At 40.6% G+C, this 21,390-nt stretch overlaps 5 protein-coding genes across 13 annotated transcripts in view; 4 read left to right on the top strand and 1 right to left on the bottom strand.

The window, feature by feature from the left end:
• The first annotated feature begins 224 nt into the window (after positions 1-224).
• btz (CASC3 exon junction complex subunit) lies at positions 225-3,801 on the top strand. Of its 2 annotated transcripts, none has more exons than XM_081979809.1 (12): positions 225-631; positions 799-952; positions 1,004-1,151; positions 1,453-1,545; positions 1,597-1,710; positions 1,858-2,000; positions 2,053-2,152; positions 2,209-2,385; positions 2,437-2,795; positions 2,842-2,969; positions 3,025-3,198; positions 3,289-3,801. In XM_081979809.1, exons 1-12 carry the CDS (start codon positions 593-595, stop codon positions 3,472-3,474), a joined length of 1,815 nt encoding a protein of 604 aa, XP_081835935.1. In that variant the 5' UTR covers positions 225-592; the 3' UTR covers positions 3,475-3,801. The 2 variants fall into 2 exon arrangements, with proteins under 2 accessions (XP_081835935.1, XP_081835936.1); XM_081979810.1 differs by having other exon boundaries at positions 227-631; positions 2,854-2,969.
• A 970-nt stretch (positions 3,802-4,771) lies between these two features.
• Arl6 (ADP ribosylation factor-like 6) lies at positions 4,772-5,823 on the bottom strand. Of its 3 annotated transcripts, none has more exons than XM_081979815.1 (4): positions 5,679-5,823; positions 5,303-5,620; positions 4,990-5,253; positions 4,772-4,938 (listed from the first exon to the last, which is right to left on the bottom strand). In XM_081979815.1, exons 2-4 carry the CDS (start codon positions 5,478-5,480, stop codon positions 4,811-4,813), a joined length of 570 nt encoding a protein of 189 aa, XP_081835941.1. In that variant the 5' UTR covers positions 5,481-5,620; positions 5,679-5,823; the 3' UTR covers positions 4,772-4,810. The 3 variants fall into 3 exon arrangements, with proteins under 3 accessions (XP_081835941.1, XP_081835943.1, XP_081835942.1); XM_081979817.1 differs by having other exon boundaries at positions 5,303-5,500; positions 5,679-5,777; XM_081979816.1 differs by lacking the exon at positions 5,679-5,823 and having other exon boundaries at positions 5,303-5,660.
• Positions 5,824-5,885: 62 nt separating this feature from the next.
• Positions 5,886-11,232, top strand: LOC145729805 (uncharacterized). Its single transcript, XM_081980725.1, has 14 exons — positions 5,886-6,045; positions 6,094-6,220; positions 6,274-6,417; positions 6,467-6,751; positions 6,801-7,256; positions 7,310-7,498; positions 7,555-7,701; positions 8,150-8,155; positions 9,383-9,552; positions 9,603-9,873; positions 9,927-10,089; positions 10,162-10,655; positions 10,713-10,901; positions 10,960-11,232. The coding sequence occupies exons 1-14, from the start codon at positions 5,971-5,973 to the stop codon at positions 11,079-11,081; spliced, it is 2,838 nt and encodes a 945-aa protein (XP_081836851.1). The 5' UTR covers positions 5,886-5,970; the 3' UTR covers positions 11,082-11,232.
• Positions 11,233-11,427: 195 nt separating this feature from the next.
• LOC145729157 (monocarboxylate transporter 1-like) lies at positions 11,428-13,217 on the top strand. Its single transcript, XM_081979813.1, has 7 exons — positions 11,428-11,588; positions 11,638-11,755; positions 11,810-12,217; positions 12,265-12,382; positions 12,433-12,725; positions 12,773-12,961; positions 13,015-13,217. The coding sequence occupies exons 1-7, from the start codon at positions 11,499-11,501 to the stop codon at positions 13,131-13,133; spliced, it is 1,335 nt and encodes a 444-aa protein (XP_081835939.1). The 5' UTR covers positions 11,428-11,498; the 3' UTR covers positions 13,134-13,217.
• A 3,453-nt stretch (positions 13,218-16,670) lies between these two features.
• Positions 16,671-21,390, top strand: part of Dscam4 (Down syndrome cell adhesion molecule 4) — a 105,765-nt gene continuing 101,045 nt past the window's right edge. For 2 of the 6 annotated variants that reach the window (XM_081979797.1, XM_081979799.1), the window contains exon 1: positions 16,681-16,958. In XM_081979797.1, the coding sequence (XP_081835923.1) occupies positions 16,907-16,958 (52 nt within the window). In that variant the 5' untranslated portion in view covers positions 16,681-16,906. Of the gene's footprint in view, positions 16,959-21,390 lie in introns of all 6 variants that reach the window. The other 4 variants (XM_081979801.1, XM_081979800.1, XM_081979798.1 and 1 more) reach the window with 4 other exon arrangements.

The following is a 21,390-nucleotide window of genomic DNA, read 5'->3' on the forward strand; positions in this document are numbered from 1 at the left end:
GTGACGTTGTTAACACTGGGAATGTGTTGCCAAATTGTGTCCAGTTTGAAATTTAAATAAAACTAAAATCCCACCTAATCTGAAATCTGCAATTTTTATTTTTTGTTAATTAACTGAACGTACAATTAAATTAGAGTTTTTTAAATTTGTCTACGACCTGAGATAACACAATTGACAATTCACACCAATTAAGTGCAGTCGGTATATGTGGCAACAGCGCCACCCTCCCAGATTGTCACTATTACTGTCAACATTTTCCTATTAATATCAATTTAATCAAATATTCACCTAATTTAAGTTTCTGTAGGTCCCAAGTAGCTCTTAAAAACCAATACTAATCTCCTATTTTAATGTAAAACCCCCCACACACATCAAAAAAAATCCTAACCTCAAACACTACAGTTTAAGTTTTTCAAGACTCACTAAAACAGCTTTATCTTTGTCGTTTATTAAGTACCGGTGTGTGTTGGACAGAGACAAACAACACCGTGAAGTGGATTAGTCTGTATTCTTTTTCTTTGAATTCTTTTTGTGAGAACTTTGGGCCCAGAAAAAAGCCCCTCAGAGATTATTAAATTTTGAAAGTTTCAAAATGGAAGAACCGCAGCCCGATCTGGTCGACAAAAATCAGGTAAGCGAGTGTCCGACACTGAGCGAGAGCGGTAAACATCGGTATTTATCTGGGTCGCCAGTTCACATTAAAGTGGAGCACCTTCACCGCTTTCCGAACGTTTTCACCTTGACTGTCTTGAGTTAAGTTGACCAGTCAACTGGGCAAATGTTACCATGATTTTGCAGGAAAACCTCAAACCGTCCCCGGGCACCAAAACCTCATCCGACAACTCTGAGTATGATAGTGTGGACAGTTATAGTGACGAAGAGCAGCCGGAATTGACAAAGGCTAGGTCGAAAGCCTCGGGAGTGGAATCGCGATCAGCTAGTGAAGGAGATGGTCAGTTGGTCCAATTCAGTTGCTTCTGGTACTTAGAGTTTCGGTTTGCAGGTAGTGTGATCCTTGAAAGAGAGGAAGGAGATGGACAGGAGAGTGTTCCACAGAAGAGAGTGGATGATGATGAGGACAAGAAGAATCCTCAGTATATTCCAAAGAGGGGGACTTTTTATGAGCATGATGACAGAACTACTGAAGATGTGTAAGTTTGATTTTTTGTTTTTTGTATGTCACCCATTAATAGTTCATACAACAAATCATCTAGGTTAGTGGGTTAGTGCAGTGATTTTCATTTGTTTTGTGAACAGGGTTGTCACACCTGTTGACAGCAACCCCCATGTTACTGTCAAAATATGGTTAAGGTTTATTATTGCTTGCCATTTGAGGAAAATTTGGTTCTTAATAGCATTCCGTTTGGAGTAACACCCTGTTAGTTTTGTGCACTTGTTTTTCAATTATTTCTCTATATTGAAGTGATAATTTAATCTGTACCAAATAAACAGAGAAGCAGAAGAACCTGCAGAAGCTGACAAGACTGAAAAGGATGCCAAGAAGAAAGTATGGCAGGACAAGAAGGAGAAATGGAGCCACGACAGGTAAACTAACCTTACAATTTAAGTTTTGGTTGTATTAATGGTGTTTGGAAGGTTTAACGATGATGAGCAAGCCCCCAAAAGTAGGGCTGAACTGATTGCTATCTACGGATATGACATTAGGAATGAAGAAGGTCCTCCAAGAGCCAGAAGGCGCAGAAGATATGGGTAAGTCGATTTTTTCCTCTCACTTCTTCCAACTTCAATTTAAATACTTAATTAATGCAACCACATAGACGAGGCAGGTGAGAGAGTGTATTATTTCAAAGTTAAAGTTGTATTATTAAATTTGGTAAGCAGCACTTTACTGTTTAGCCGCGGTCCGAATAAGTACACCAGGAATTGGGAGGATGAGGAGGCGTACACCAAACCCCCCGCTCAGCCACGCCCTAAGCGTGTGGGCGGAGCTCGGAACAAGCCACACCCAGAGGGCGGTACTGAGGAGTTCCCACCTTTGAGTGAGTCCAGTTTTTTTATGTTTTACAGATTACTGACGTTTGTTTTGTCAAGATTCCACTAATGAAAGGTCCCGGACAAAGTCCAAATCGTCAGACTCGAATAGGGACCAGAGCCAAGACTATAAAGAAAACGAGGCTGTAGTGAACAAGCGGTAAATATTTGCTAAAGTGGTGTGGTTTTTCTGTAATGAATGTGGTGGTTGTACAGGCAAGATCCTAAGCCAACTGTAGAACAACAGCCTCAAACCCGATTGTCAAACCCTAAACCGATGGTAGACAATTATCAGGAACAACCCCAAAACTCCAGAACTCAAAGTCAACCTGCTCGAATTGGCACTGGACGAACCGTCAAGCCTAAAAAAGAAATTAAAGACTCTGATTACAGGTTAGGTTCAATTACTCAGACAGTGTTGCCAATACCTACGTTGTTTCACAGGGGTTTCACCGCCAAGAGCAGGCAACAACGCGGCGTGCGCAGCGAACATCAAAAAGTCTTACCGCCTCGCAACTCGCCTCAAGTCGACTTTATTCAAACGCAAAATTTCACCAACAAAAATAACAGCGCTAATCAAATCGCCGAAATGGAAAAGGAGATTAACCAATTGGATATCCAAGATGGCGTGTATAAAGGCGGGAAAAATGCCCCGTCTTCCACGAATCAGAATAGACAGGGAAGTGTACCGCCTCGTCTTCAGGGCGGGGAGCAAAAAGGCCCGAAACGGTACAGCTCAATGCGACAAAGATCATTGCCGGAGGCTGCCACTCCCCCAGGCGGATTTAGTTTCTACCCAAATGGTTTGCATTCATGGTTTTTTTAGTTGCTTTTTTTAATGTTGCTTAGTGTTGCTGGTAGATTACAATTCAACGGCTCCACCCCCGGCCACCCAACAGCCAATCCTGCCGCCTCCACCACAACTGGTGGCGCCTCAAGTGCCCGTCACTGCCACCGCAGCTCCGCCCATTTTACAGGTTAAACTGAAAAAAACAAATTAAATAAGTTGAGGTGACTTTGTGTGTTTTTTAGGCACCGTTTGCTCCACCAGCTGCGTTTGCCACTACAGCGCCCCCTACAGCTTATATGCAAGCGGCTCCGCCTCCATTTATAGCCGCCCCGCCCACTCAACCTCAGATTGTTGGTTACGTACCGCAAGCGCAACCGCCTTACGTCCCTGGATTTCAAGGACAATTTAATCCAGTGGTATGTTTGTATTTTGGTGTCATTGTTTGTCATTTTAACTCATTCTGACCAAACAAGATGTTACTACAGCTCGGGTTAACACATTTTTAGGCCCCACCGACAGAACTCTACCAACCACAGGGCGGTATCACGTACTACTCAGCCGACCAACAGGTGGCGCCACGACCGGTGCCTCAAAAGCGACCTAAAGCCGCCATACCGATAGTGGCGCCAACTGATTTTAAGGAGGAGGTGGGCGTGACTACTGACGCTCCGCCCCCTGAAGCGACCGAATGAGATTGGCTGTTAGTTTACGTGGGCGTAAAGGAGAGGGGAGACAGTCAGAGTTGAGGGAATACTCTTTTAGGTTTTGGTTTGTAAAGGGCTGTAACACTCACGTTTTCTGACTATTGCCGAAAAACTTTGGGATTAGTTATAGGTTAAGTTGTTATTTATCAAGATAATAAATATTAAGGTCTTACTCTATTATTATTATTATTATTATTATATTACATTGTATATTAAAGGTAACATTTTAGAAATGTATTTAATCAATGCGACTTTTGAATGTTGAGATGGACACTTTAAAAAAACAACAAATACAAATCTTATATTGAAAGTTAATGGGGTTTTTGTTGCAACTAGTACAACTGACAACACTGTCTCACAGTTGAAATCTTTTAGTAGTGTTTAGAGGCCTCTGGCAATTTTAGGAAGGTTTTTGGTAAATTGATCAATTTTATGGTTTTGCAAAAGAAAAGTGCCTTTAGCGTCACAAACACTCTCCTAAAGTACCCCTTTTGGCTTTATTATTGAAAAATCCCCACTCCCCAGTTGTCTTACCCCGGGAAAATATATTTGTCTCTCTTATTCGCGTACTGAATAGACGGAGACAGCCGTGTTGAATTGACAGCCGTGTGACGCAAGACGCGATCAAGCAAGCCATGGTCGAATCAAATATGTCGGATTGTGTGCTCCTCTTGGTTTTTCCGGTAAAAAAATAGTGTTTTCACCTTTAATTAGTGTAAAAACATTGTCATTAGATGCCTAGACGTGAATATTGATCATTTCCACTGCAAAACAGTTCAAACTTGCTAATTTCCAGAGCGGTAAGTGTTTTCAATTACATTTATTCAAAAAGCTTTCTGTTACTTACGCATTAACCCCGCAATTTTGCGGTAAAATATTGCAAATTTCCGTTCAAAAACGCTTTAAAAACAGCCAAATTTACTTTCTGTATGCACCAACAGTTTCAAATTTTCAAACATTCTCCAAAATTACAAGTGTGAGAACCATACAAGGATACAAGTTTTGGAACCATTTTACCCAATACACACCATAGAAAACATTATAAATTTAGAAAAAAAGTTTACGAACAACAGAAACAACTACAATCCTAGCAATATGCTACTTTAACTCTACTTTTAATGTTATAAATTGAGACAAGGGGATATTCGAATTTTAAATTCAAAATGGATGTCACATGGTGACGTCACATTTGCTTGACAGTTGACAGACTGACAGATTAGCATCAAAGGTCACGAGTCTTTCGTGTAATTTTGTAATAACAGTGTCACGTGATATTTAAACAATATTTAAATAGAAAAAAATCATTTATTGTACCTACATACAGTTAATTTTTAATACTTAATATTTCTCTGATTTGTTGGGTGAGCCATTCCACTCCTTCTTGCAACCCTTCGCCAGTCAAAGCGTTACTGGCTGATATGTGCCAAGGTTTGTCCATGATTTTATCTAAACCTACTCTCTGCATGTTTGACAAGCGAACCAAATTACAGTGTTGCCTCTTACCTAACGCTGCAGCAATTTTAACGCTACTCAGCGCCTCTTTACAATCCATTTTATTGGCAAAAAACAGTATAGGAATTTTCTTTGGGGAAACGTCAGGGTGTTGTAGCAACAAGTCCAGTTCCTCTTTCACCACAACGAGACGTAATCGGTCGCTGCTGTCGATGACAAAAATGATTCCGTGACAGTCTTTGTAGTAGTGCTCCCAAAGGTCACGGTAACGGCCGTGACCGGACATGTCAAAGGCCGTAAATGCCAAATTTTGATCTATAAGTTTAATGCAATTTGTGAGGGTAACAAGGGATTTTTTACTTACTCTGGAATCGTTCTACGTTGAAACCCACTGTAGGGACAATGTCGGTCACTTTGTCGTCCTCGTTCTTGAAACTGTTCACCACTGTTGTTTTACCGCTATTGTTCAATCCAACGACCAGAACGTTTACTTCCTTTTTGCGCACCCCTAGAAAAATTGCTAGTTTTTGGAATAAGCCCATTATGCATCTTTCAGGCTTTTCTGGAATGACAAAATGTTGGTATTAGAGTATAAAGTGGCGTTGCCATGGATGCGATAAGTGCGTTGGCAACACTGTGATGCTTTTTCAATGGTAGTGCGTTCCGAATTAACAAAACGCTTCTATAAATGTATAAACCCAATAAAAGTCACCATATTATACAGAATGTTCAACGTTTACCTAGTTGAACTATTATTTCCCACCCAAAAAAGTGAGTAAACTAAAATTATAGTCATTTAATTGGAACCCCCATCAACGCCGTCTAGATCAAATAACAAACAACACTAAACGTTCCTACAATAAACAATCCAAAATCCCATTGTCTTTCTATTTACAGACTAATATAAAATAATAATAAGTTGCTTAATTTCTAAGCAGATAAGTCCTTATCGCCAACCGTAACAATGCCCCAGAAAGACAAATTATTGAATAGTTTTACTGCCCTGGTCGAACGAGTTGAAATCAAGCGAGAATGGTGGCCAATGAATTGCGCGCCCCCGACGGTGGTTGGGGTTATGTAGTGGTTGGAGCCACTGTAGTGATTTTTGTAAGTTGGCTACCATTATGGTTAAGTTGGTTTCAACTGGTTTTTTAGAGTGTCACTGTAATCCCTTTGGCTGCTTTTGGTCTAATTTACGGGGAGTTTTTGCGATCGATCGGAGATGAAACCACCGGCACTACGTTGAGTAATGGGGTGTTTACCACCACATACTCTTTCACAGGTGAGCGAGCGCCCTCTAGGCAACCTTAATCTTAATAAAGTGTCATTTTTAAGGTCTTCTTGCAAACGCACTACTTAACCGCTACTCCTATAGAATAGTGGGCTTTATAGGGGCTGTCACCTTTATAATTGGGGCCGCAGGCCTGATATTCGTTCAGACTTTGTTCCAGTTAATTATTTCGTTTGGAGTTATACAAGGTTTGTCTCTACTACTCCTGTTATGTGTGTTAAAAAAAAAAAAAAACAGGTATTGGATTTGGTTTGCTCATGCCGGCATCACTGTCAGCTTTCAACGCATTCTTTGATACGAAAATGGCGGTCATGATGAGCGTCTGTCAAACCACCATGATAGCTTTCAATATGGTGGTTCCCCAACTCGCTGCTTGGTGTATGGCCTACTTTGGTTTCAGAGGCACTTTAATCGGTTTGGCAACGCTCGGTTTGTTAACCATACCGGCGGTGGCAACACTGCAACCTGTCACTTCCTACCTAAAGAAAGTCCCCGTTGAGTCGGCAACCAACCTTACCACAGGTAATCTCAACATTGCGTAGTAAACTAGTGCTAAATAGTTGCTCTGTAGAGAAAGGCCGTCGTGAGGAGGTTTTAATTCCTCTCCACCACTTGGGGGCTAGCAAATTGAGCCTTCACGCTAGGTCCAGGAAATCTGTGGTTTCTTTAGGAGATCGTATGGCCTCCATAACCACCATAAACGAGTTGCCTCCAGTCTTAGATCAAACTTGCAGTCGGTCTTTTTTAAAGTCCATGGATCTGTCATTGCTCAAAGATTTGAAGTATTTGAATATTAGTGTAGGGTTGGCTTTAGCCTTTACCGGCGACATGGCCTTCATCTCTATTATACCACTAATGCTGGGCAATTTGGGCTTCCAAACCCATGATATTGCCACCATGATGGGTCTGTTTTTTGCTTCCGATCTAGTATCCCGAATTCTGCTAACTATCGTATCCGGATTGGTTAAGTTTAGGAGCAGACTGCTCATCCTGTTCACTTCCGCTCTGATCGTCTTAGCTAGAACCGGTAAAGTGGTAGAGAAGTCACGTGACAACACTTTTAACTCTGACAACTTACAGCCCTAGTTTCCAACGACACCTATTTGTGGAAGGCGTCATTTTTAGTGGTGTTGGGATTTTTAAGGTGTTTCATTCAGACTCCGTTATCGCTAGTCTTTGCCGAGGAGTACCAAGACCGATTCGCCACGGCCTACTCGCTTTTCATGGCAGTGAATGGGGTGGTAAGCCTGGTTTACGGACCGCTAATGAGTGAGTTGGCAACACTGTTTCTTTTTGTGTGACAGTCGTGATTTGTTTTTTAACAGGTTTCGTCAAGACGTACACGCACAGTGACGTCATGGTGTGCCACGTTCTCACTCTCGGTTATATAATATGCGTGGTTGCGTGGACGTGCGAGTTGACATGTTTCAACAGGACGAAAAAACGCGGCGTTGCCGCTAGTAATTATACATGAATGTTTTTACTTGAAAGCGCTGTTTTATTTGTTTTTAATCCCAAAATTGCCCAGTTTGACAACGCGGCCATCTTAACTAAGTAGTTTTACTATGCGACTGTTAAAATCGATTCTTTGACAGCTTCAACTTAAATGACCACGTTTACAGCATCAATTGTTAATAGTTTTAAATGAGTGAGTTTACACAGTAAAATAAGTACTTTAAACGTAATTGCAAATTTGAGAACTAGAGGGCGTATAAGACAACTCAGACAGTCAAAAAATGGAGTCATGAAGAAAAGTTCATAGGATAGTTGACTAATTTTGACAGGTGTCAACTAGCTTTTACAGTGTTGCAAGCTTAAAATTGCATTATCAGCCTCACGTGACGTGACAATTACAATTTCAGCTTTCACAACTGTCTAAATTTGTTTTAACAAATTTTCTAAGTTTAAATTGTTTTTTAGGGTCACGTGACTGATTTAGTTTGGTGTCAAGTGGCATTTACAGTGTTGCAACCTCTAAATTGCATTATCAACGTCACGTGACGTGACAATTACAATTTCAGCTCTCACAACTCTCTAAATTTGTTTTAGCAAATTTTCAACGTTTAACTACGCTTTTTAAGGTCACGTGACTGAATTTGACAGGTGTCAACTAGCCTTTACAGTGTTGCCGGCTTAAGAATCTATAAAGACCATTGTCGTTTACCGTTTCTTGCAACTTTAAATGGTAAATCCCATTAAAGCGTTGATTTGCACGAAACGAATTTCGTTCCAATTGACATTTTTCTGACACTTAAGCCCGTGTAAACACACTGATTAAATAATATTTTGATTCATATGTATCTTTGAAGTACTTTAGATGGTGTTTAATTACACCACGCACTGGTTTGTGTATTGGCTAAATTGTTGTTATTTTATCTTTTACATTCCATAAATCCATAAATGACGCTCGAGAGTTCTTTTTGCTTTAATCTATCGATCTTATTAATAAATTGTCAACAACTTGACATAACAATCTAAGTATGTCACTTCCGGTATTGTACATTTGTTATCACATTTCTGTATTTATTTATAAAGAAATAATAAGTAACTTTTACTTTGTGGATTGTTTTGGCTTTACTGTCAAAAGTCAAACTCTCTCTGCAGGCAACCATCTCAACGATATTTGTATGACGTAGTGGTTTACCACGTGATGGCTGGTACACAAATGAGAGAAACTATCACGTGTCTAAGTGATAAATCTAATTTAAATCGAACGAACCTAGTTGACTTGATGAAATTTTGATTTCTTTTTGGTAGTTTGCTGCACGTTTTTTTATTAAATGTCAATGTCAGGAAATTAAACGGTGTTGCCACATATTCATTTCATTCATTCGTCCATTGACTGTCAATTAAAAGAAAACGTTGCCATATTTCTACTGGAGTAACGTCCAAGGCAGTTAATTTAAAATTTTGTAAGATGGCGGCGTTATCGGTTGACAGAAAAATAACACGTTGCCAATAAGAACAAAATCTCATACTGTGTATTTAGATTTTAGGTTACCTTCCATTATACTTACCTATAAAATTACAACTGGATAACAATACTAATCTAAAGACAAACACAAAATTGGTTTGGTTTGGTTTATTATTGTGTTATTACAGCAATTTTACTTACAACTAGACTTTCCTTATTGAAACAAGGGAATTAAACAGAAAACTTATTTATTTTGGGCTCAGGAAAAAATATGATATGGAAATTAGCGCAATCATTACATGGCGCTTTAATTCAGAAGTCGGTGGTAGCTAAGGCAAACATGGCGGACAAGAATGCGCCTGATGGTGGTTGGGGTTATGTGGTAGCGGCCAGTATGACTGTCATTCTGGTGAGTTTTTTGTTAATCGTGGCTTGGTAATTTCGATTAAAATTATACAGGCTGTCACTGTCACACCAATGGCGGCTTTCGGCTTGGTTTTCGGTGAATTTCTGCGCACTTTAGGGGATGAAACCACCGGGATCACCATAACAATGGGGGTGTTTAACGTGGTGACCTCCTTTACCGGACCAGTGTCGGGTGGTTTGTTGCATAAACTTTCAGCGAGGAAAGTGGGGTTGATTGGTGCCGCTCTTTTTGCGTCGGGGGCGGCAGCCAACATTTTTGTTCGTAATTTACCCCAACTGGTGGTGTTTTTTGGGGTGGTTCAAGGTGATTTTTAGCTGAGTCTGATTGGTTGATGCTATAGTTTTTGGTTGGTTTAGGTTTGGGTTTTGGGGTACTTATGCCCGCCACCATGACTGCTTTCAATCAGTATTTTGACAAGAAAATGAGTTTGGTGATGAGCGCCACCCAATCGGTGGTGGCCATTTTTAGTATTTGCGTGCCACCATTGGCTATTTGGAGTATGACAACTTTTGGATTCAGGTACTGATTAAGGTTGAAATTGGCTTAAAACAACCATTCTGGTAAGCGATAATCAACCAAACATTTTTTTAGAGGATCAGTAGGAGGTTTGGCACTTTTAAGCTTCCTATGTCTCCCAGCAGCAGCAACCTTCAAACCAATCAAACCATCAATAAAAGACAAAGAAGCTGCGGTTCCTTTAAAGGACTTTGCGCAACAAGACCTGGAGAAACCCCAACAGCGGAAGTCGGTGGTATCTTTGGGGGACCGAGTTGCTTCCGTCACCACCCTGAACCTTCCAAGCAAAGCCTGCTTGGACGTGTCCCTTTTGAAGGAACCCAAGTACCTGAACGTTGCTTTGGGGTTAGGGTTGGTGCTAGTCAGCGATATCTCCTTCATTTCCATTGTACCGGTGTTGCTAGGCAACGGGGGGTTCGTGCCCCAGGATATCGCCACCCTAATGTCAGTGTTTTTTGCTATGGATTTGGCATCGAGGATTTTGCTGACTTTGGTGTCTTTCAAGGTCACCTACAGCAACAGGATCGTATTTTTGGTGGGGAGTGCCCTAGTGGCATTGGCTAGATTCGGTATGGGTTTACTGTCAAATGTCATATAATCCTTGTTCAATGTTTTTGTTTTGGCAGGTTTAGTTTTTAGAGATGACTATACGTGGAAATTGGTGCTGATGGGGGTGCAAGGGTTCTTCAGGTGTTTGGTAATGACACCGTTGCCTTTAGTGCTAGCTGAAGAGTACCCGGACCGGTTTTCGTCCGCCTTTTCACTCTCCATGGCCATGAACGGCGTAATTACAATGGGGATATCATTTTTGATGAGTTAGTTGGCTGTCATTAAACAATTCCATTAAAATTGACCGAGTAACTGTCTATACAGGTATAATCAAAAAGTATACAGGCAGTGACGTATGGTTGTGCCATCTATTAACCGCGACCAACACCGTCTGCGTGGTGACGTGGATCGTTGAGTTGGTTGCCTGCAAAAGGGGCAACAAATGACGTTTGACAGCAGGGCCAAAAGCACTATTTTCTAATTTTTTTTATAAATAAAAACTGAATATGAAACTGCTTTCCAAATGAATGTACAACAGAGTGTGAGAGAAGTATTGTTATGTCAAATTGTCTTTTTAATAAACCGGTTTGAACATAATTGTCTAATATTGCACCTAACCAGTGTCTTGAAATTGACGTGAAAACAAAAATGGCCACCGTGTCACTCAACTAACTGACATCTTTATTATTGATACAACCTTGTTTGTACCAAAAATGTATTTGGCGACCTTCTTGTAAGACTTCAAGTACCCTTCTCTTGGGTACTTAAGTTATCTGAGCAGATACCGATACTTTTACAATGGCAAATTCGGGTTCAAACCGCATCCGGCCACCAGTAAAACCGGTTCGGTAATTGAACCAAAAATGGAGGTTAGGTTTGTTGACAGAAAACGGGCGCAAACTCCTGATGGTGGGTGGGGGTATGTGGTGGTTCTGGCAAGTTCAATCATTATGGTAAGCTTTTTTGACTATATGTTTCAATAGTCTAAGTGTGGTATTCCAGATGGCCACTTCAGGTCCTACCGCCGGTTTCGGGATCATTTTCGCAGATGTCCTGAAAGATCCCACTAGTGGTATTACTTTGATTACCAGTACTTACAACACCATCAGCTTTTTCATGGGTGGGAGTTTCTGATATAATGTTGTATAGTGTGTTAGTACAAGAGGTTTTGTAGGTATAGTAGCCAACGTCCTCTTGAGACGCTTTTCCTACCGTCAGGTGGCGCTGTTGGGGTCGCTAATCAACTTTATGGGAGGTTTGGCAACCGTGTACTCCCCTAACCTACACCTGCTCATCCTAAGCTATGGTGTGGTGCAAGGGGTGGGGTATGGTCTACTGCTCCCCGCTTCCTTTTCCGCCCTTAACGCCTACTTTGACAAGAAAATGGCGTTAATGATGAGCATCAACCAAACCCTACTGGTGGCGGGGTATATGGTGATGCCCTACTTGAGCAACTGGTGTTTGAACTTCTACGGTTACCAGGGCACTCTACTGCTATTGGCTGGTGTGGCAGCTTTTTGTTTCCCCGCCTCCTTGGCCTTGCAACCTGTCAAGTGGCACATGAAGTTCGTGGAGGAGACTAGTGAGTTGTGGTTGATGTTTTGGCGATACTGTTTTGATTGGGAGCAGTGGATTTCTTGCCCCGCAGGCAGAGCCAAACCTGGAGGCGTAGGAGTTCCGCCTTTGTGGGACAGAGAGCAGTCTCGTTGGTGTCGTTGGAGCATCACCGAAAGTACACTGGTTTCTGGTAAATTTCAATATCACCACCAGGAAACTGGATTAATGTGAGCATTCCAGGCAGGCAATCCTGGATAGTTTGGACTTGGACCTTTTGGGGGACTGGAAGTATGTGAATATTGCGATAGGGCTGTCGCTGAGTTTTACAGCTGACATTGCCTTTTTTCCTATTCTTCCTTCTGTGATGGCCCCCCAGGGGTTCACAGCTACGCAGATCGCGCTGATGATTAGCGTCTTCTTCACAGCCGACTTGGTGGCCAGAATTGCTTTCTCTCTATTGGCCGCGTTTGTACCCATTAACAGCCGATTGGTTGTTTTGTTGGCGTGCGCTTTGAGCGCCCTCCTACGTCTAGGTTTGTTACCTTTAGCTGGATAACCTCAAATGTCATGGAATTTACAGCGTTGCCAATTCACGACGGTTTTAATTATAAACTGGTAGTGTTGGGAGCGATGGGTTTCATGCGCTGTTTCATACAAACCCCTCAAGCTCTAGTAATTTCCGATGACTACCCTGATAATTTCGAATCGGCCTACTCGATTTACATGGTAGTAAATGGGGTGGTCACTTTGTTTTATGGTGGATTGATGAGTAAGTAACCCGGATTTAGGTTAAAAACCAGTTTAAATCAAGTTTGTTTCAAGGTTACGTCAAAACAACGACAGGTAGTGACGAGTGGGTGTGTCACTCGTTAACTTTAGGATTTGTGATGGTGGTGGTCACGTGGGGAGCGGAGCTAATCACCACCAGAGCTAAAAGATGACTGATTGTTGTAGATTTAATATTATTTAATTATATCAAAGCTGAAGGGCGGTATGTAAACATAAATAAAGGAAGGAAAAGTCGAGGGGGGACGTTTTAAGTGGACGCACAATATGCAAGCACCCTTAAGTTAATTGGGGGTCATACCATCTTAAAAGGGTCACTGCACTGAGTAGACAGAACCGGAATTAGTGATAATATATCATCTGGTGTAAACGCTGTTATTAGTTGACACAATATTTGCTGAACTGAGTGGGTTTCTTTAGTAAATTTTAAAGCTAACGGTAAGTGCAATTTACCGGGTAATGGAAATATCCAGTCCGGGTCTGGCACTGCATCCTGAATGGATCCGATCCAGTCGATTATAGTACACGCGTTTACACCATTGCCATGGCGACCGTATATGTTACGTCACTGACCTGGTCTGACGCGCGTCCTATCCAGTGGGGTTAAAAAGCGCCCGAGGGAATAAATCGTTTAATTGCCTTTCGGCCATCTTTATTTAAGACCCGGTTTTACTCAAAAATTAATTTATTAATAAACCCCGTCTAAATAAGACAAGTTTGACAGTGCTTTGCCTCTCCTTCAAAAAAAAAATGGAAAATAATGGAGTAAAACGCTCCCAAAGGGCACTAAATCGCGGAGGAATTTGGCTTGTCAGCGCTCTAATGAAAATTCCCAGCCGAGGGTACATATTTACGAGCTGTTTTACATTTTGTTTTGATTTACAACAGTCTGGGCCAACTATTTTCCTCACTTATATATTTCCTAAATTATGACTAAATAACGAATTTAAAACCTCATTATTTCGTCCTATTATTTGTTCCTTACAAGAAAACTTTTAATTATAATCTCTTTGTGAACTTATTAAACATTCGCGGTCGGGTTACTCCCTTTCAAAAAATATTTCGTATAATAGTTAAGATTCAGTGCTTTTATAGCGTCGTCGACAAGCAACAAATGAGTTTCGAAAAGTAATCTGGAAAGTGGAATTGAACCGGAAAGTTGGTAAATTACTTTTTTCTTGGCTCTAATTTTGCAAACATATGTATCTTCTCCAGGTTGGTTGTGAACGATTTCATTGATCTGACAGTGAATTACCATGGCTGCGTGGTTGTTCAAATTTACTCGTAAATGTTCCTTTTTCCTAAGAACAAAAGCCCGTGTGACCTTTTACGTTGTGGGCCACTTGATGATTCCCTTTTATCTCGAGCGGGAGCGGAAATCGAGAATAAGTTCTTGAACGGCCCGAGCTCCGGCTAAAGCATAAGTGCCGACGATTTTAAAGGGATATAATAGAAAATCCGACGGGGAGTTAAACGGAAAAATCGATTTCCAATATTTGCAAAATTTCCGCCTTACATCTTGAAATTACTTTAAACCTAACATGTCGTGTTGGGAACGAAACGCAGTACATTTCAACTTGTAGTACGTAAGTTTTAAAAAACTAAAAAAATAGTTAACTAGTGGATTTAAAAAAAGGGGACGAGAAGTCTCTATTTAAGAATGCGTTTTACTTGCAGCAATAGCACCCTAATTCCTTTGAATGATGTTTAGTTGACAGTTGACATTAATGTAAGCTGCAGTTGTCAACAACGCGCTGTCGGTTCCTCTATTACAAAAACGTTATTTTAAGTGTTTAATCGATCGTTTTTTATAGAAAATTCATTAAAAATTGATGTGTATTAGCCCGGGATCTGCTTTCCACTAAATGTTACTGTCCATGGAGTGTTTAAGGTTAGTTAAGAGGCTGGTGTCCGTGCAGTTTTTCACCGAGGTATCCTATGTTTTCCAGACTAGTTTTTGCTGTAAAACCCAGCCAAATCTATAAAAAATCATCAACTGTAATTAAAAACTTACTTCTATAGTGAGAAATTAAGATTTCATAACATCAGCCAGGCATTATAGACTTTACTTTTGATCCTACCGATCCTAGAGTATATCTGTCTTTGTCTGTCTGATAGGTTAATGACCTATCCACTCTCTTAGTATGGTATTTTTTTAACATTGGCAGCCTTTTTAATATTTAATTTTGAATATTCTATGGTTTTTAATTGCATTTCTGATTTGTAGCAATGTAAATTAGACATTTCTGTACAAATTCCTGTGTTTTTACTATAATTAAGTTTCCTCTGGTTATCTGGACAATTGTCACGTGACCTCACATTGGATGTAATTAATCCAGTCACGTGACAACTTAATTTTTTCTGCCAAGTATTTCATTTTTGCTAATTTTTAGGTAAATGGTGTTCAATTAACACTCATGGACTACCAACTTGATTCTAGGACACCCAGTAAACTTTTTAAGTGGTATAATGGTATGGTTTCACTATCGATACTAAATGGAAACTGGTTAAAACTGGCTTGGAGTAGAGCTGGGTTTAATACAGGCACAATAAATCAAGAGGGCAATATTGCTAAGGGCCATTTTACATGAACATAGCCCGCACTGCAGTTTATGCCGGATACTTTATAGTTATGGAAGACAATTTCCGGGATCTTTGGCATGCTTTCCTGATTCTTTTCTGGATTAGTTTAACGTACATTTGCCTAGCTGGAACTATTATTATAACTCTTTAAAGCAGCACTACATTGTAAAAATGCCTAAATTCCACTGCTACAATCTGTAGAAAGGGCTTGAATAAATCATATCCCTTTTTTCTGGGCATTAAAATCGATTTTAGCACCTTCCAATCAATGTTTGATCTCCCGTTTTTGGAATCACCCTTGAATTATGCATATAGGAGACGGGGAAATCAATTTCGCGTTATAATACGTCTGACCCAATTCGAGGACCCAAAGGGGGATGAACGAGTAGTAGTCACATTCTGATGATGGAAGCTGCAGTGCCGTAGTTAAGGGGGTGGGTCCAGCTAACTCAAAGAGCCGGACAGTGCATCTCGTCTAATAGCTTATCTTTAGGCCGGCGCTTGTTCTTTTCTCCCCCCCCAAGCCCTTTCAACCCCCTGGCGCGTTTTGTTCCGGTTATCCTACCCCAACAAACACCTGCCTATTGCTTCTCGAGTAACTCGCGCATACAGGGCCGCACTTGATGCAATGAACAAACTAATTAAATGTCTAAATTTATTTTAGTATGACAGTTGACAGTGTCGTCACATCTTGGCCATTTTAGTGTATCTATAGTTGCCTATATAAAGTTGTACTCTGGCTACAAGTATGTCTACTACACTTAAGTAGATTAGCCTACATACATGTACAGGGTGTCTCAAGGATAAAGTTCTTTATATGTTTTGAGAGAGTTGCATACTTAGGCTATTATAGTGTGTGTGTGACACCCTGTACAATTACATTAAAATGTGTTAAAGTGACTATGTGAAACATTATCAGAATGGATGATTAGGTGCATTGGCCAAGTACAACAGAATCGTACTTGGTACACATTGGTTTATGCTGAGTATACATGTGCCTGCAGTTTTACAGTTTGTGATTGGTCAAAAAGAAGCAGCAACCTGAAAACTACAAACTGTGGCACATGTAAACTTACGAACAAACCAAAAATGATGTTTCATTATGACTCTTTATATGATCCTAAACAGATGACGTGACAGCTGTCAAGATGGCTCTGGACTTTGCTGAAACGCTAAAATCCGGTCCTGTTGGGATCGTCGGCGGACCGCCACCGGCAGGAGGACTATTTCTCGCAGGATCCAGTCGGTCTGCGATTCCCGTGACGTCAGCCAGGCATCCGAAACGGGATGCAGTTCGCGTTTCAGCCGGTGTCATAAACGAAATGAAGGGGACCTCGTCGGGAGTATGAAGGAGGCCGTAGCGCGATGGTCCTGGCCGTTGCTGGTACTTGAAACAGGTGGGCTCTCCATGACTATTTTTATTACCTCTAAGTTCCGCTCTTCGTGCACTGACGTTACACACAAGGCCATTTCGAACACGTGGTACTCACGTGACACTCATTAGTGTCTTACCATAAATTGTTTGTGGCAGTTTGGCAACGCATGGTTAAACTAATTTACGTTTGATTGATGTTACTGAAGGGTATCGACAGTTTTAGCACCAAGACAACTTTACTGGACCGTATAACCGCGGAAATGTACTAAAGTTTTACAATCTAGTTTAATCCTTCGTAATTGAATGGATTGGGTAGTAAAACTGTAGTAAATCAGAACGACGCTGGATTTTAATCGAACAAATTTCCCGCTGACATAGTTTGGAAATTGCGAGAGGCTTTAATTATGAAGTGGCGGCGAACGTTTCAAAGTGTCATGTCACGCTCAAGTTACGGCTAATTACCGTGTTTCCGGGCAAATTTCGTTTTGTTTCGCTAACGTCAACTAAACCAAAGTGGCTCTCACTTCTAAAGGGAAGTTGTGTCCGTAAAAACTTGCTTCCCAACGTCAAACTGTTATGCGGCAACTGACAGTACCGCTCGATGTATGGTTGGTTGCCTGCATATCAAATTTCGTATACTGACATTTGCCTCGTCTCGAAAAAGTTGTTTCCCATAATATGGGGTAATTTTGATCGGTTTCAGGACAAACAGCACTAATAGCCGGTAATAAATCTTGCCAAAAAACAAAAACAATGACGGCCCATTGTACGTTATGCAAACGAGTAGTTTTTGGAAAACAAAAGGACGTGAACACTCTAGAAATGGCTCCGCCACTCTAAAATTAACGATCCGTCTTGTCCGGGGGTCCAGGCCCTCCGTTATTTTGCCAAAACACTAATTTAAAAGAGTTTTGAGAAAGAGTGGATGTATGCAAAATGAACCCTCCAGAAGGGCGTCTTTTTTTGTTATTAAAACTCAAAGCCCGTCTCGGAATTGACAAGCACGAAAGAGGGCTATCAAGGAGCTTCCACCTGGGCGATGATCACGCGCGCGTCGTGTCTTCGCATAATTTCCATCCCTCCAACGAGAACTTTGTTAATGAGATTTTTCTCTTCGTAAAGCAAGAGTAAAATGTTACTTTTTTTGCCTAGAAAGCGAAACATCCTCGGGTGGTAGTGCTGTCACGTTCATTATCATGTTTCATAACGTCGCCCTCCCATCTCGGATGGCGCTCCCAGTCGGGTCACGTATAAAATTTCAATTTTATTTTCCTAGTAAATAAAAAGGCAAACTTGCTGGTGATGTGTGCGCTAGTAAAACACGGGGAAAGGCATCGTAAAAGTTAGCATTAACTTTGTGCTTTAGCGTCGAGTTTTTTTTTTCTATTTACCAGGGGAAGAGCAAACACGGAGCCCCATTCTATTGTTTTGGCAACTGACAGTCGCTTTATTAGCGAAGAGAACCCAGTAACATTACCTCTGCTAACTATAATAACATAATTTTGACTTTTACCCAAAAAAAAAACCTGACGAGTGCTCTCTATTCACAAATGCATTCCAGCAATAGCACCCTATTTTCTCAGATTGATGGTTGTTTGACAGTTGACCGCAATGACAATTAACCTTATAATATACGTCGCCTTCCGGGCTAAATCGTTATTTTAAGTGTTTAATCGATCGTTTTGCAAGAAAAATTCATTAAAAATCGATAGTTTGTTTACCCGGGTCTTGTTTTCTACTAAACGTTACTGTCCGGCGAGTGTTTTCGACGTTGAAACGGTGGTTAAGAGATTGACAGTGCAGCTTTTCGATAAGGTAACGTATTTGTTTTCCGGACTAGTTTTTTGATTTTTTGAAACGGCCAAATTTATAGAAAGTATCACTTCAAGTAACAGTTAGGTAACATAAGAGGACTAGTGTGTAAGTGTCCTTGTCTGTCTCATAAGGTTAGTGATAGAATGTTTTCTCTCTCTACGGCCATTTCGTATCCATTGCACTAGAGCAACGAGATCGTCACGTGACAGTACTATTTGACTTGTGTGTGAAAGTCCTAAAGAGACCCAAAATTTATCAATCAGTACAACTGGACTGCACTTGAGTTGATTAAAAACCGGGACGAGTGTTCTCTATTGCAGCAATAGCAGTAATAGCACCCTAATTATTTTGAAATTTGACAGTCGACATCTTATGTTAACCTCAAAAAAGCGTGTGCCGGTTCCGTTGTTACAAAAATGTTATTTTAAGTGTTTTATCGATCGTTTATCAATGGAAATTCATTAAAAATGATTAAAACGTGTGTCGGGGACCTGTTTTCCACTAAATGTTACTGTGCAGGGGTCGTTAAAATGGTGGTTAAAGAGATCCAAGTAATCAAGGTAACCTCTATGTTTTCTAGACTAGTTTTTGCTTTAAAAATGCTTGTTTGTACCCTTAAAAAGTTGCCAGGTTTATAGGAAGCATAAATTTAATTAGCTTCTATAGTTATTTTATGTAGGGCATCAATATTGGTGAACTTATCATTAGCCAGGCATTTTAGCCATCACTCCTGATCTTACTGACCCTAGACTATATCTGTCTCTTTCAGTCTAATAGGTTAATATATTCTCATCTAGGGCCGCTTTCAGTCAGTTTCCTATCGATTTAGGTATTTTAATTTCAAACTTCTTATGGTTTTAAAGTTTTCACACTCCCGTAACAATTTTCTGCGTTTTACTGTAAAATAGAAGGTTTTTTGTTGTCTCGCTAGAGCAAGCTTATCAGGACAATTATCACGTGACACCGCATTTGATATAATTAATGCAGTCACGTGACAACTCACTTAGTAGGTATTCTTAAAAGAGTGTTCCACTTTAATTAACACTATCGACTACTACAAACTTGATTTTAGGACACTCTGGAAGCTTTCCCGTCGACGATAAAGTTATCGAGATGAAAATCCTAATCGCGTATAGGGGATGACAAAGAGCAAACAGGAAAAAAATTGCGGCGGCATAATGAACCCCCATCCGGAAGTGCTGATGACGCCGATGCTGTGCTGGATAAGCGTCGTCTTATGACAAATGAATATTTGATGGGGCTTTTTCGACCTGGTTTGGCTCCGCCCCGGGGATAACGAGCGACTAAATGATGCCTTCCCCCACTTTCATTATTGACGTCGCCAAAGATCGGGTAATTTTCTGGTTTTTGTTTCTCAACCCTGGTGATAGTCCTAGTGTATTAAAAGCTTTGTGGATAACCGTAAAATGTCTTCAAACGTTTAATCACATTTAACCACTACGAAGTGGATATTCGAGCAGTTAATCTAAGCTCCTAGCTAAGGCTTTAGATTAGTTTGCTGTTTATACTTTCGCGATGCGAACCGCAACATGAAAGGTTTTCCGAAAACTGGGAGACGTTGGAAAAGGGCTTTTGCCGAGAACACGCCTCGCCTAAAGTGACAAGCATTAAGCCCGCAACGATAATAATCCCCGGCGTTTGTTTGAGATATCTATACGGACCGGAATTTGGGAGCTTATGAAGAGATCAACATGGGATAATGGCCGCATTCAACTTTGGACATATTTCCGAGAGTCTATAAATTAAATTCGAGTGGGAAATCTCCGGATTTAGTCTCGACGAAATGGTGAACGAACCACCTGCGCCGGGAGTGTAATAAAATTGAAGAAACCCGTCCATTAGCGAGGCTTTCAGCCTCCACCACTTTATCCGGCCTAATTATCCATTTTTATGGAAAAATGCACTCTAACAATTTTAAACCCTTTTTTGTTTCTTTCGTACTTTTATTCTATTAAGCCTCCCCGAATTGGAATTGCCGTCATTTTTTCCAGCCCTACGTCCGCCATTATTAAATCTCGACTTCATATAGACCGGCATTTTAAACGGTTTAACGACAGTGGTGGAGGTGGAGTGGTCTTATTAGCGAATCTGGAACATCCTAATTAGAAACTGAGCAAAATGAAGCAGAAAATGAAAAATTGCAGATAAGTCTCTCGTGGGTATTGCGACGTGGAATTTTCTTAATATTGCGCCCCGCAAACTTTGGAGATTTTCCTGGAACGGGATTTGGTTTTATTTCTCTCAGATCTCTGTCATTTTGCTGGATATCAAAAAGTGTTGGCTGGAAATTTCATTTTGTATAATCAAAGGGTTTTTGTTTAATCCGTGAGCAAGTTATAGACTGTTCAGAAATAACGGATTTGTGAGTGACAGTAGTTAGATAAGGCCCACACTGAAGTCTACATGTGCAGCATTTGCATAAATCTCAGTACAGGGGGAAGTTTGTGATTGGTTAAAAAAAAGCAGTTTCCTTATTAGAAATACTGCTAAATATTCTAATAGAGTGCAACCTAAAGTAAATTATTCACGTTTACACTTAACCAGTTTTAGTTTGTTCAACTTGTGTGATGTAAATTAAGTCAGAGTTCCTTCACCATAAAATAACATATTTTGTGACA

This window comes from Ips typographus, linkage group LG5 (genome assembly GCF_016097725.1).
Source record: "Ips typographus isolate SLU linkage group LG5, UJ_Ityp_2.0, whole genome shotgun sequence".
NCBI lineage: Eukaryota > Metazoa > Arthropoda > Insecta > Coleoptera > Curculionidae > Ips > Ips typographus.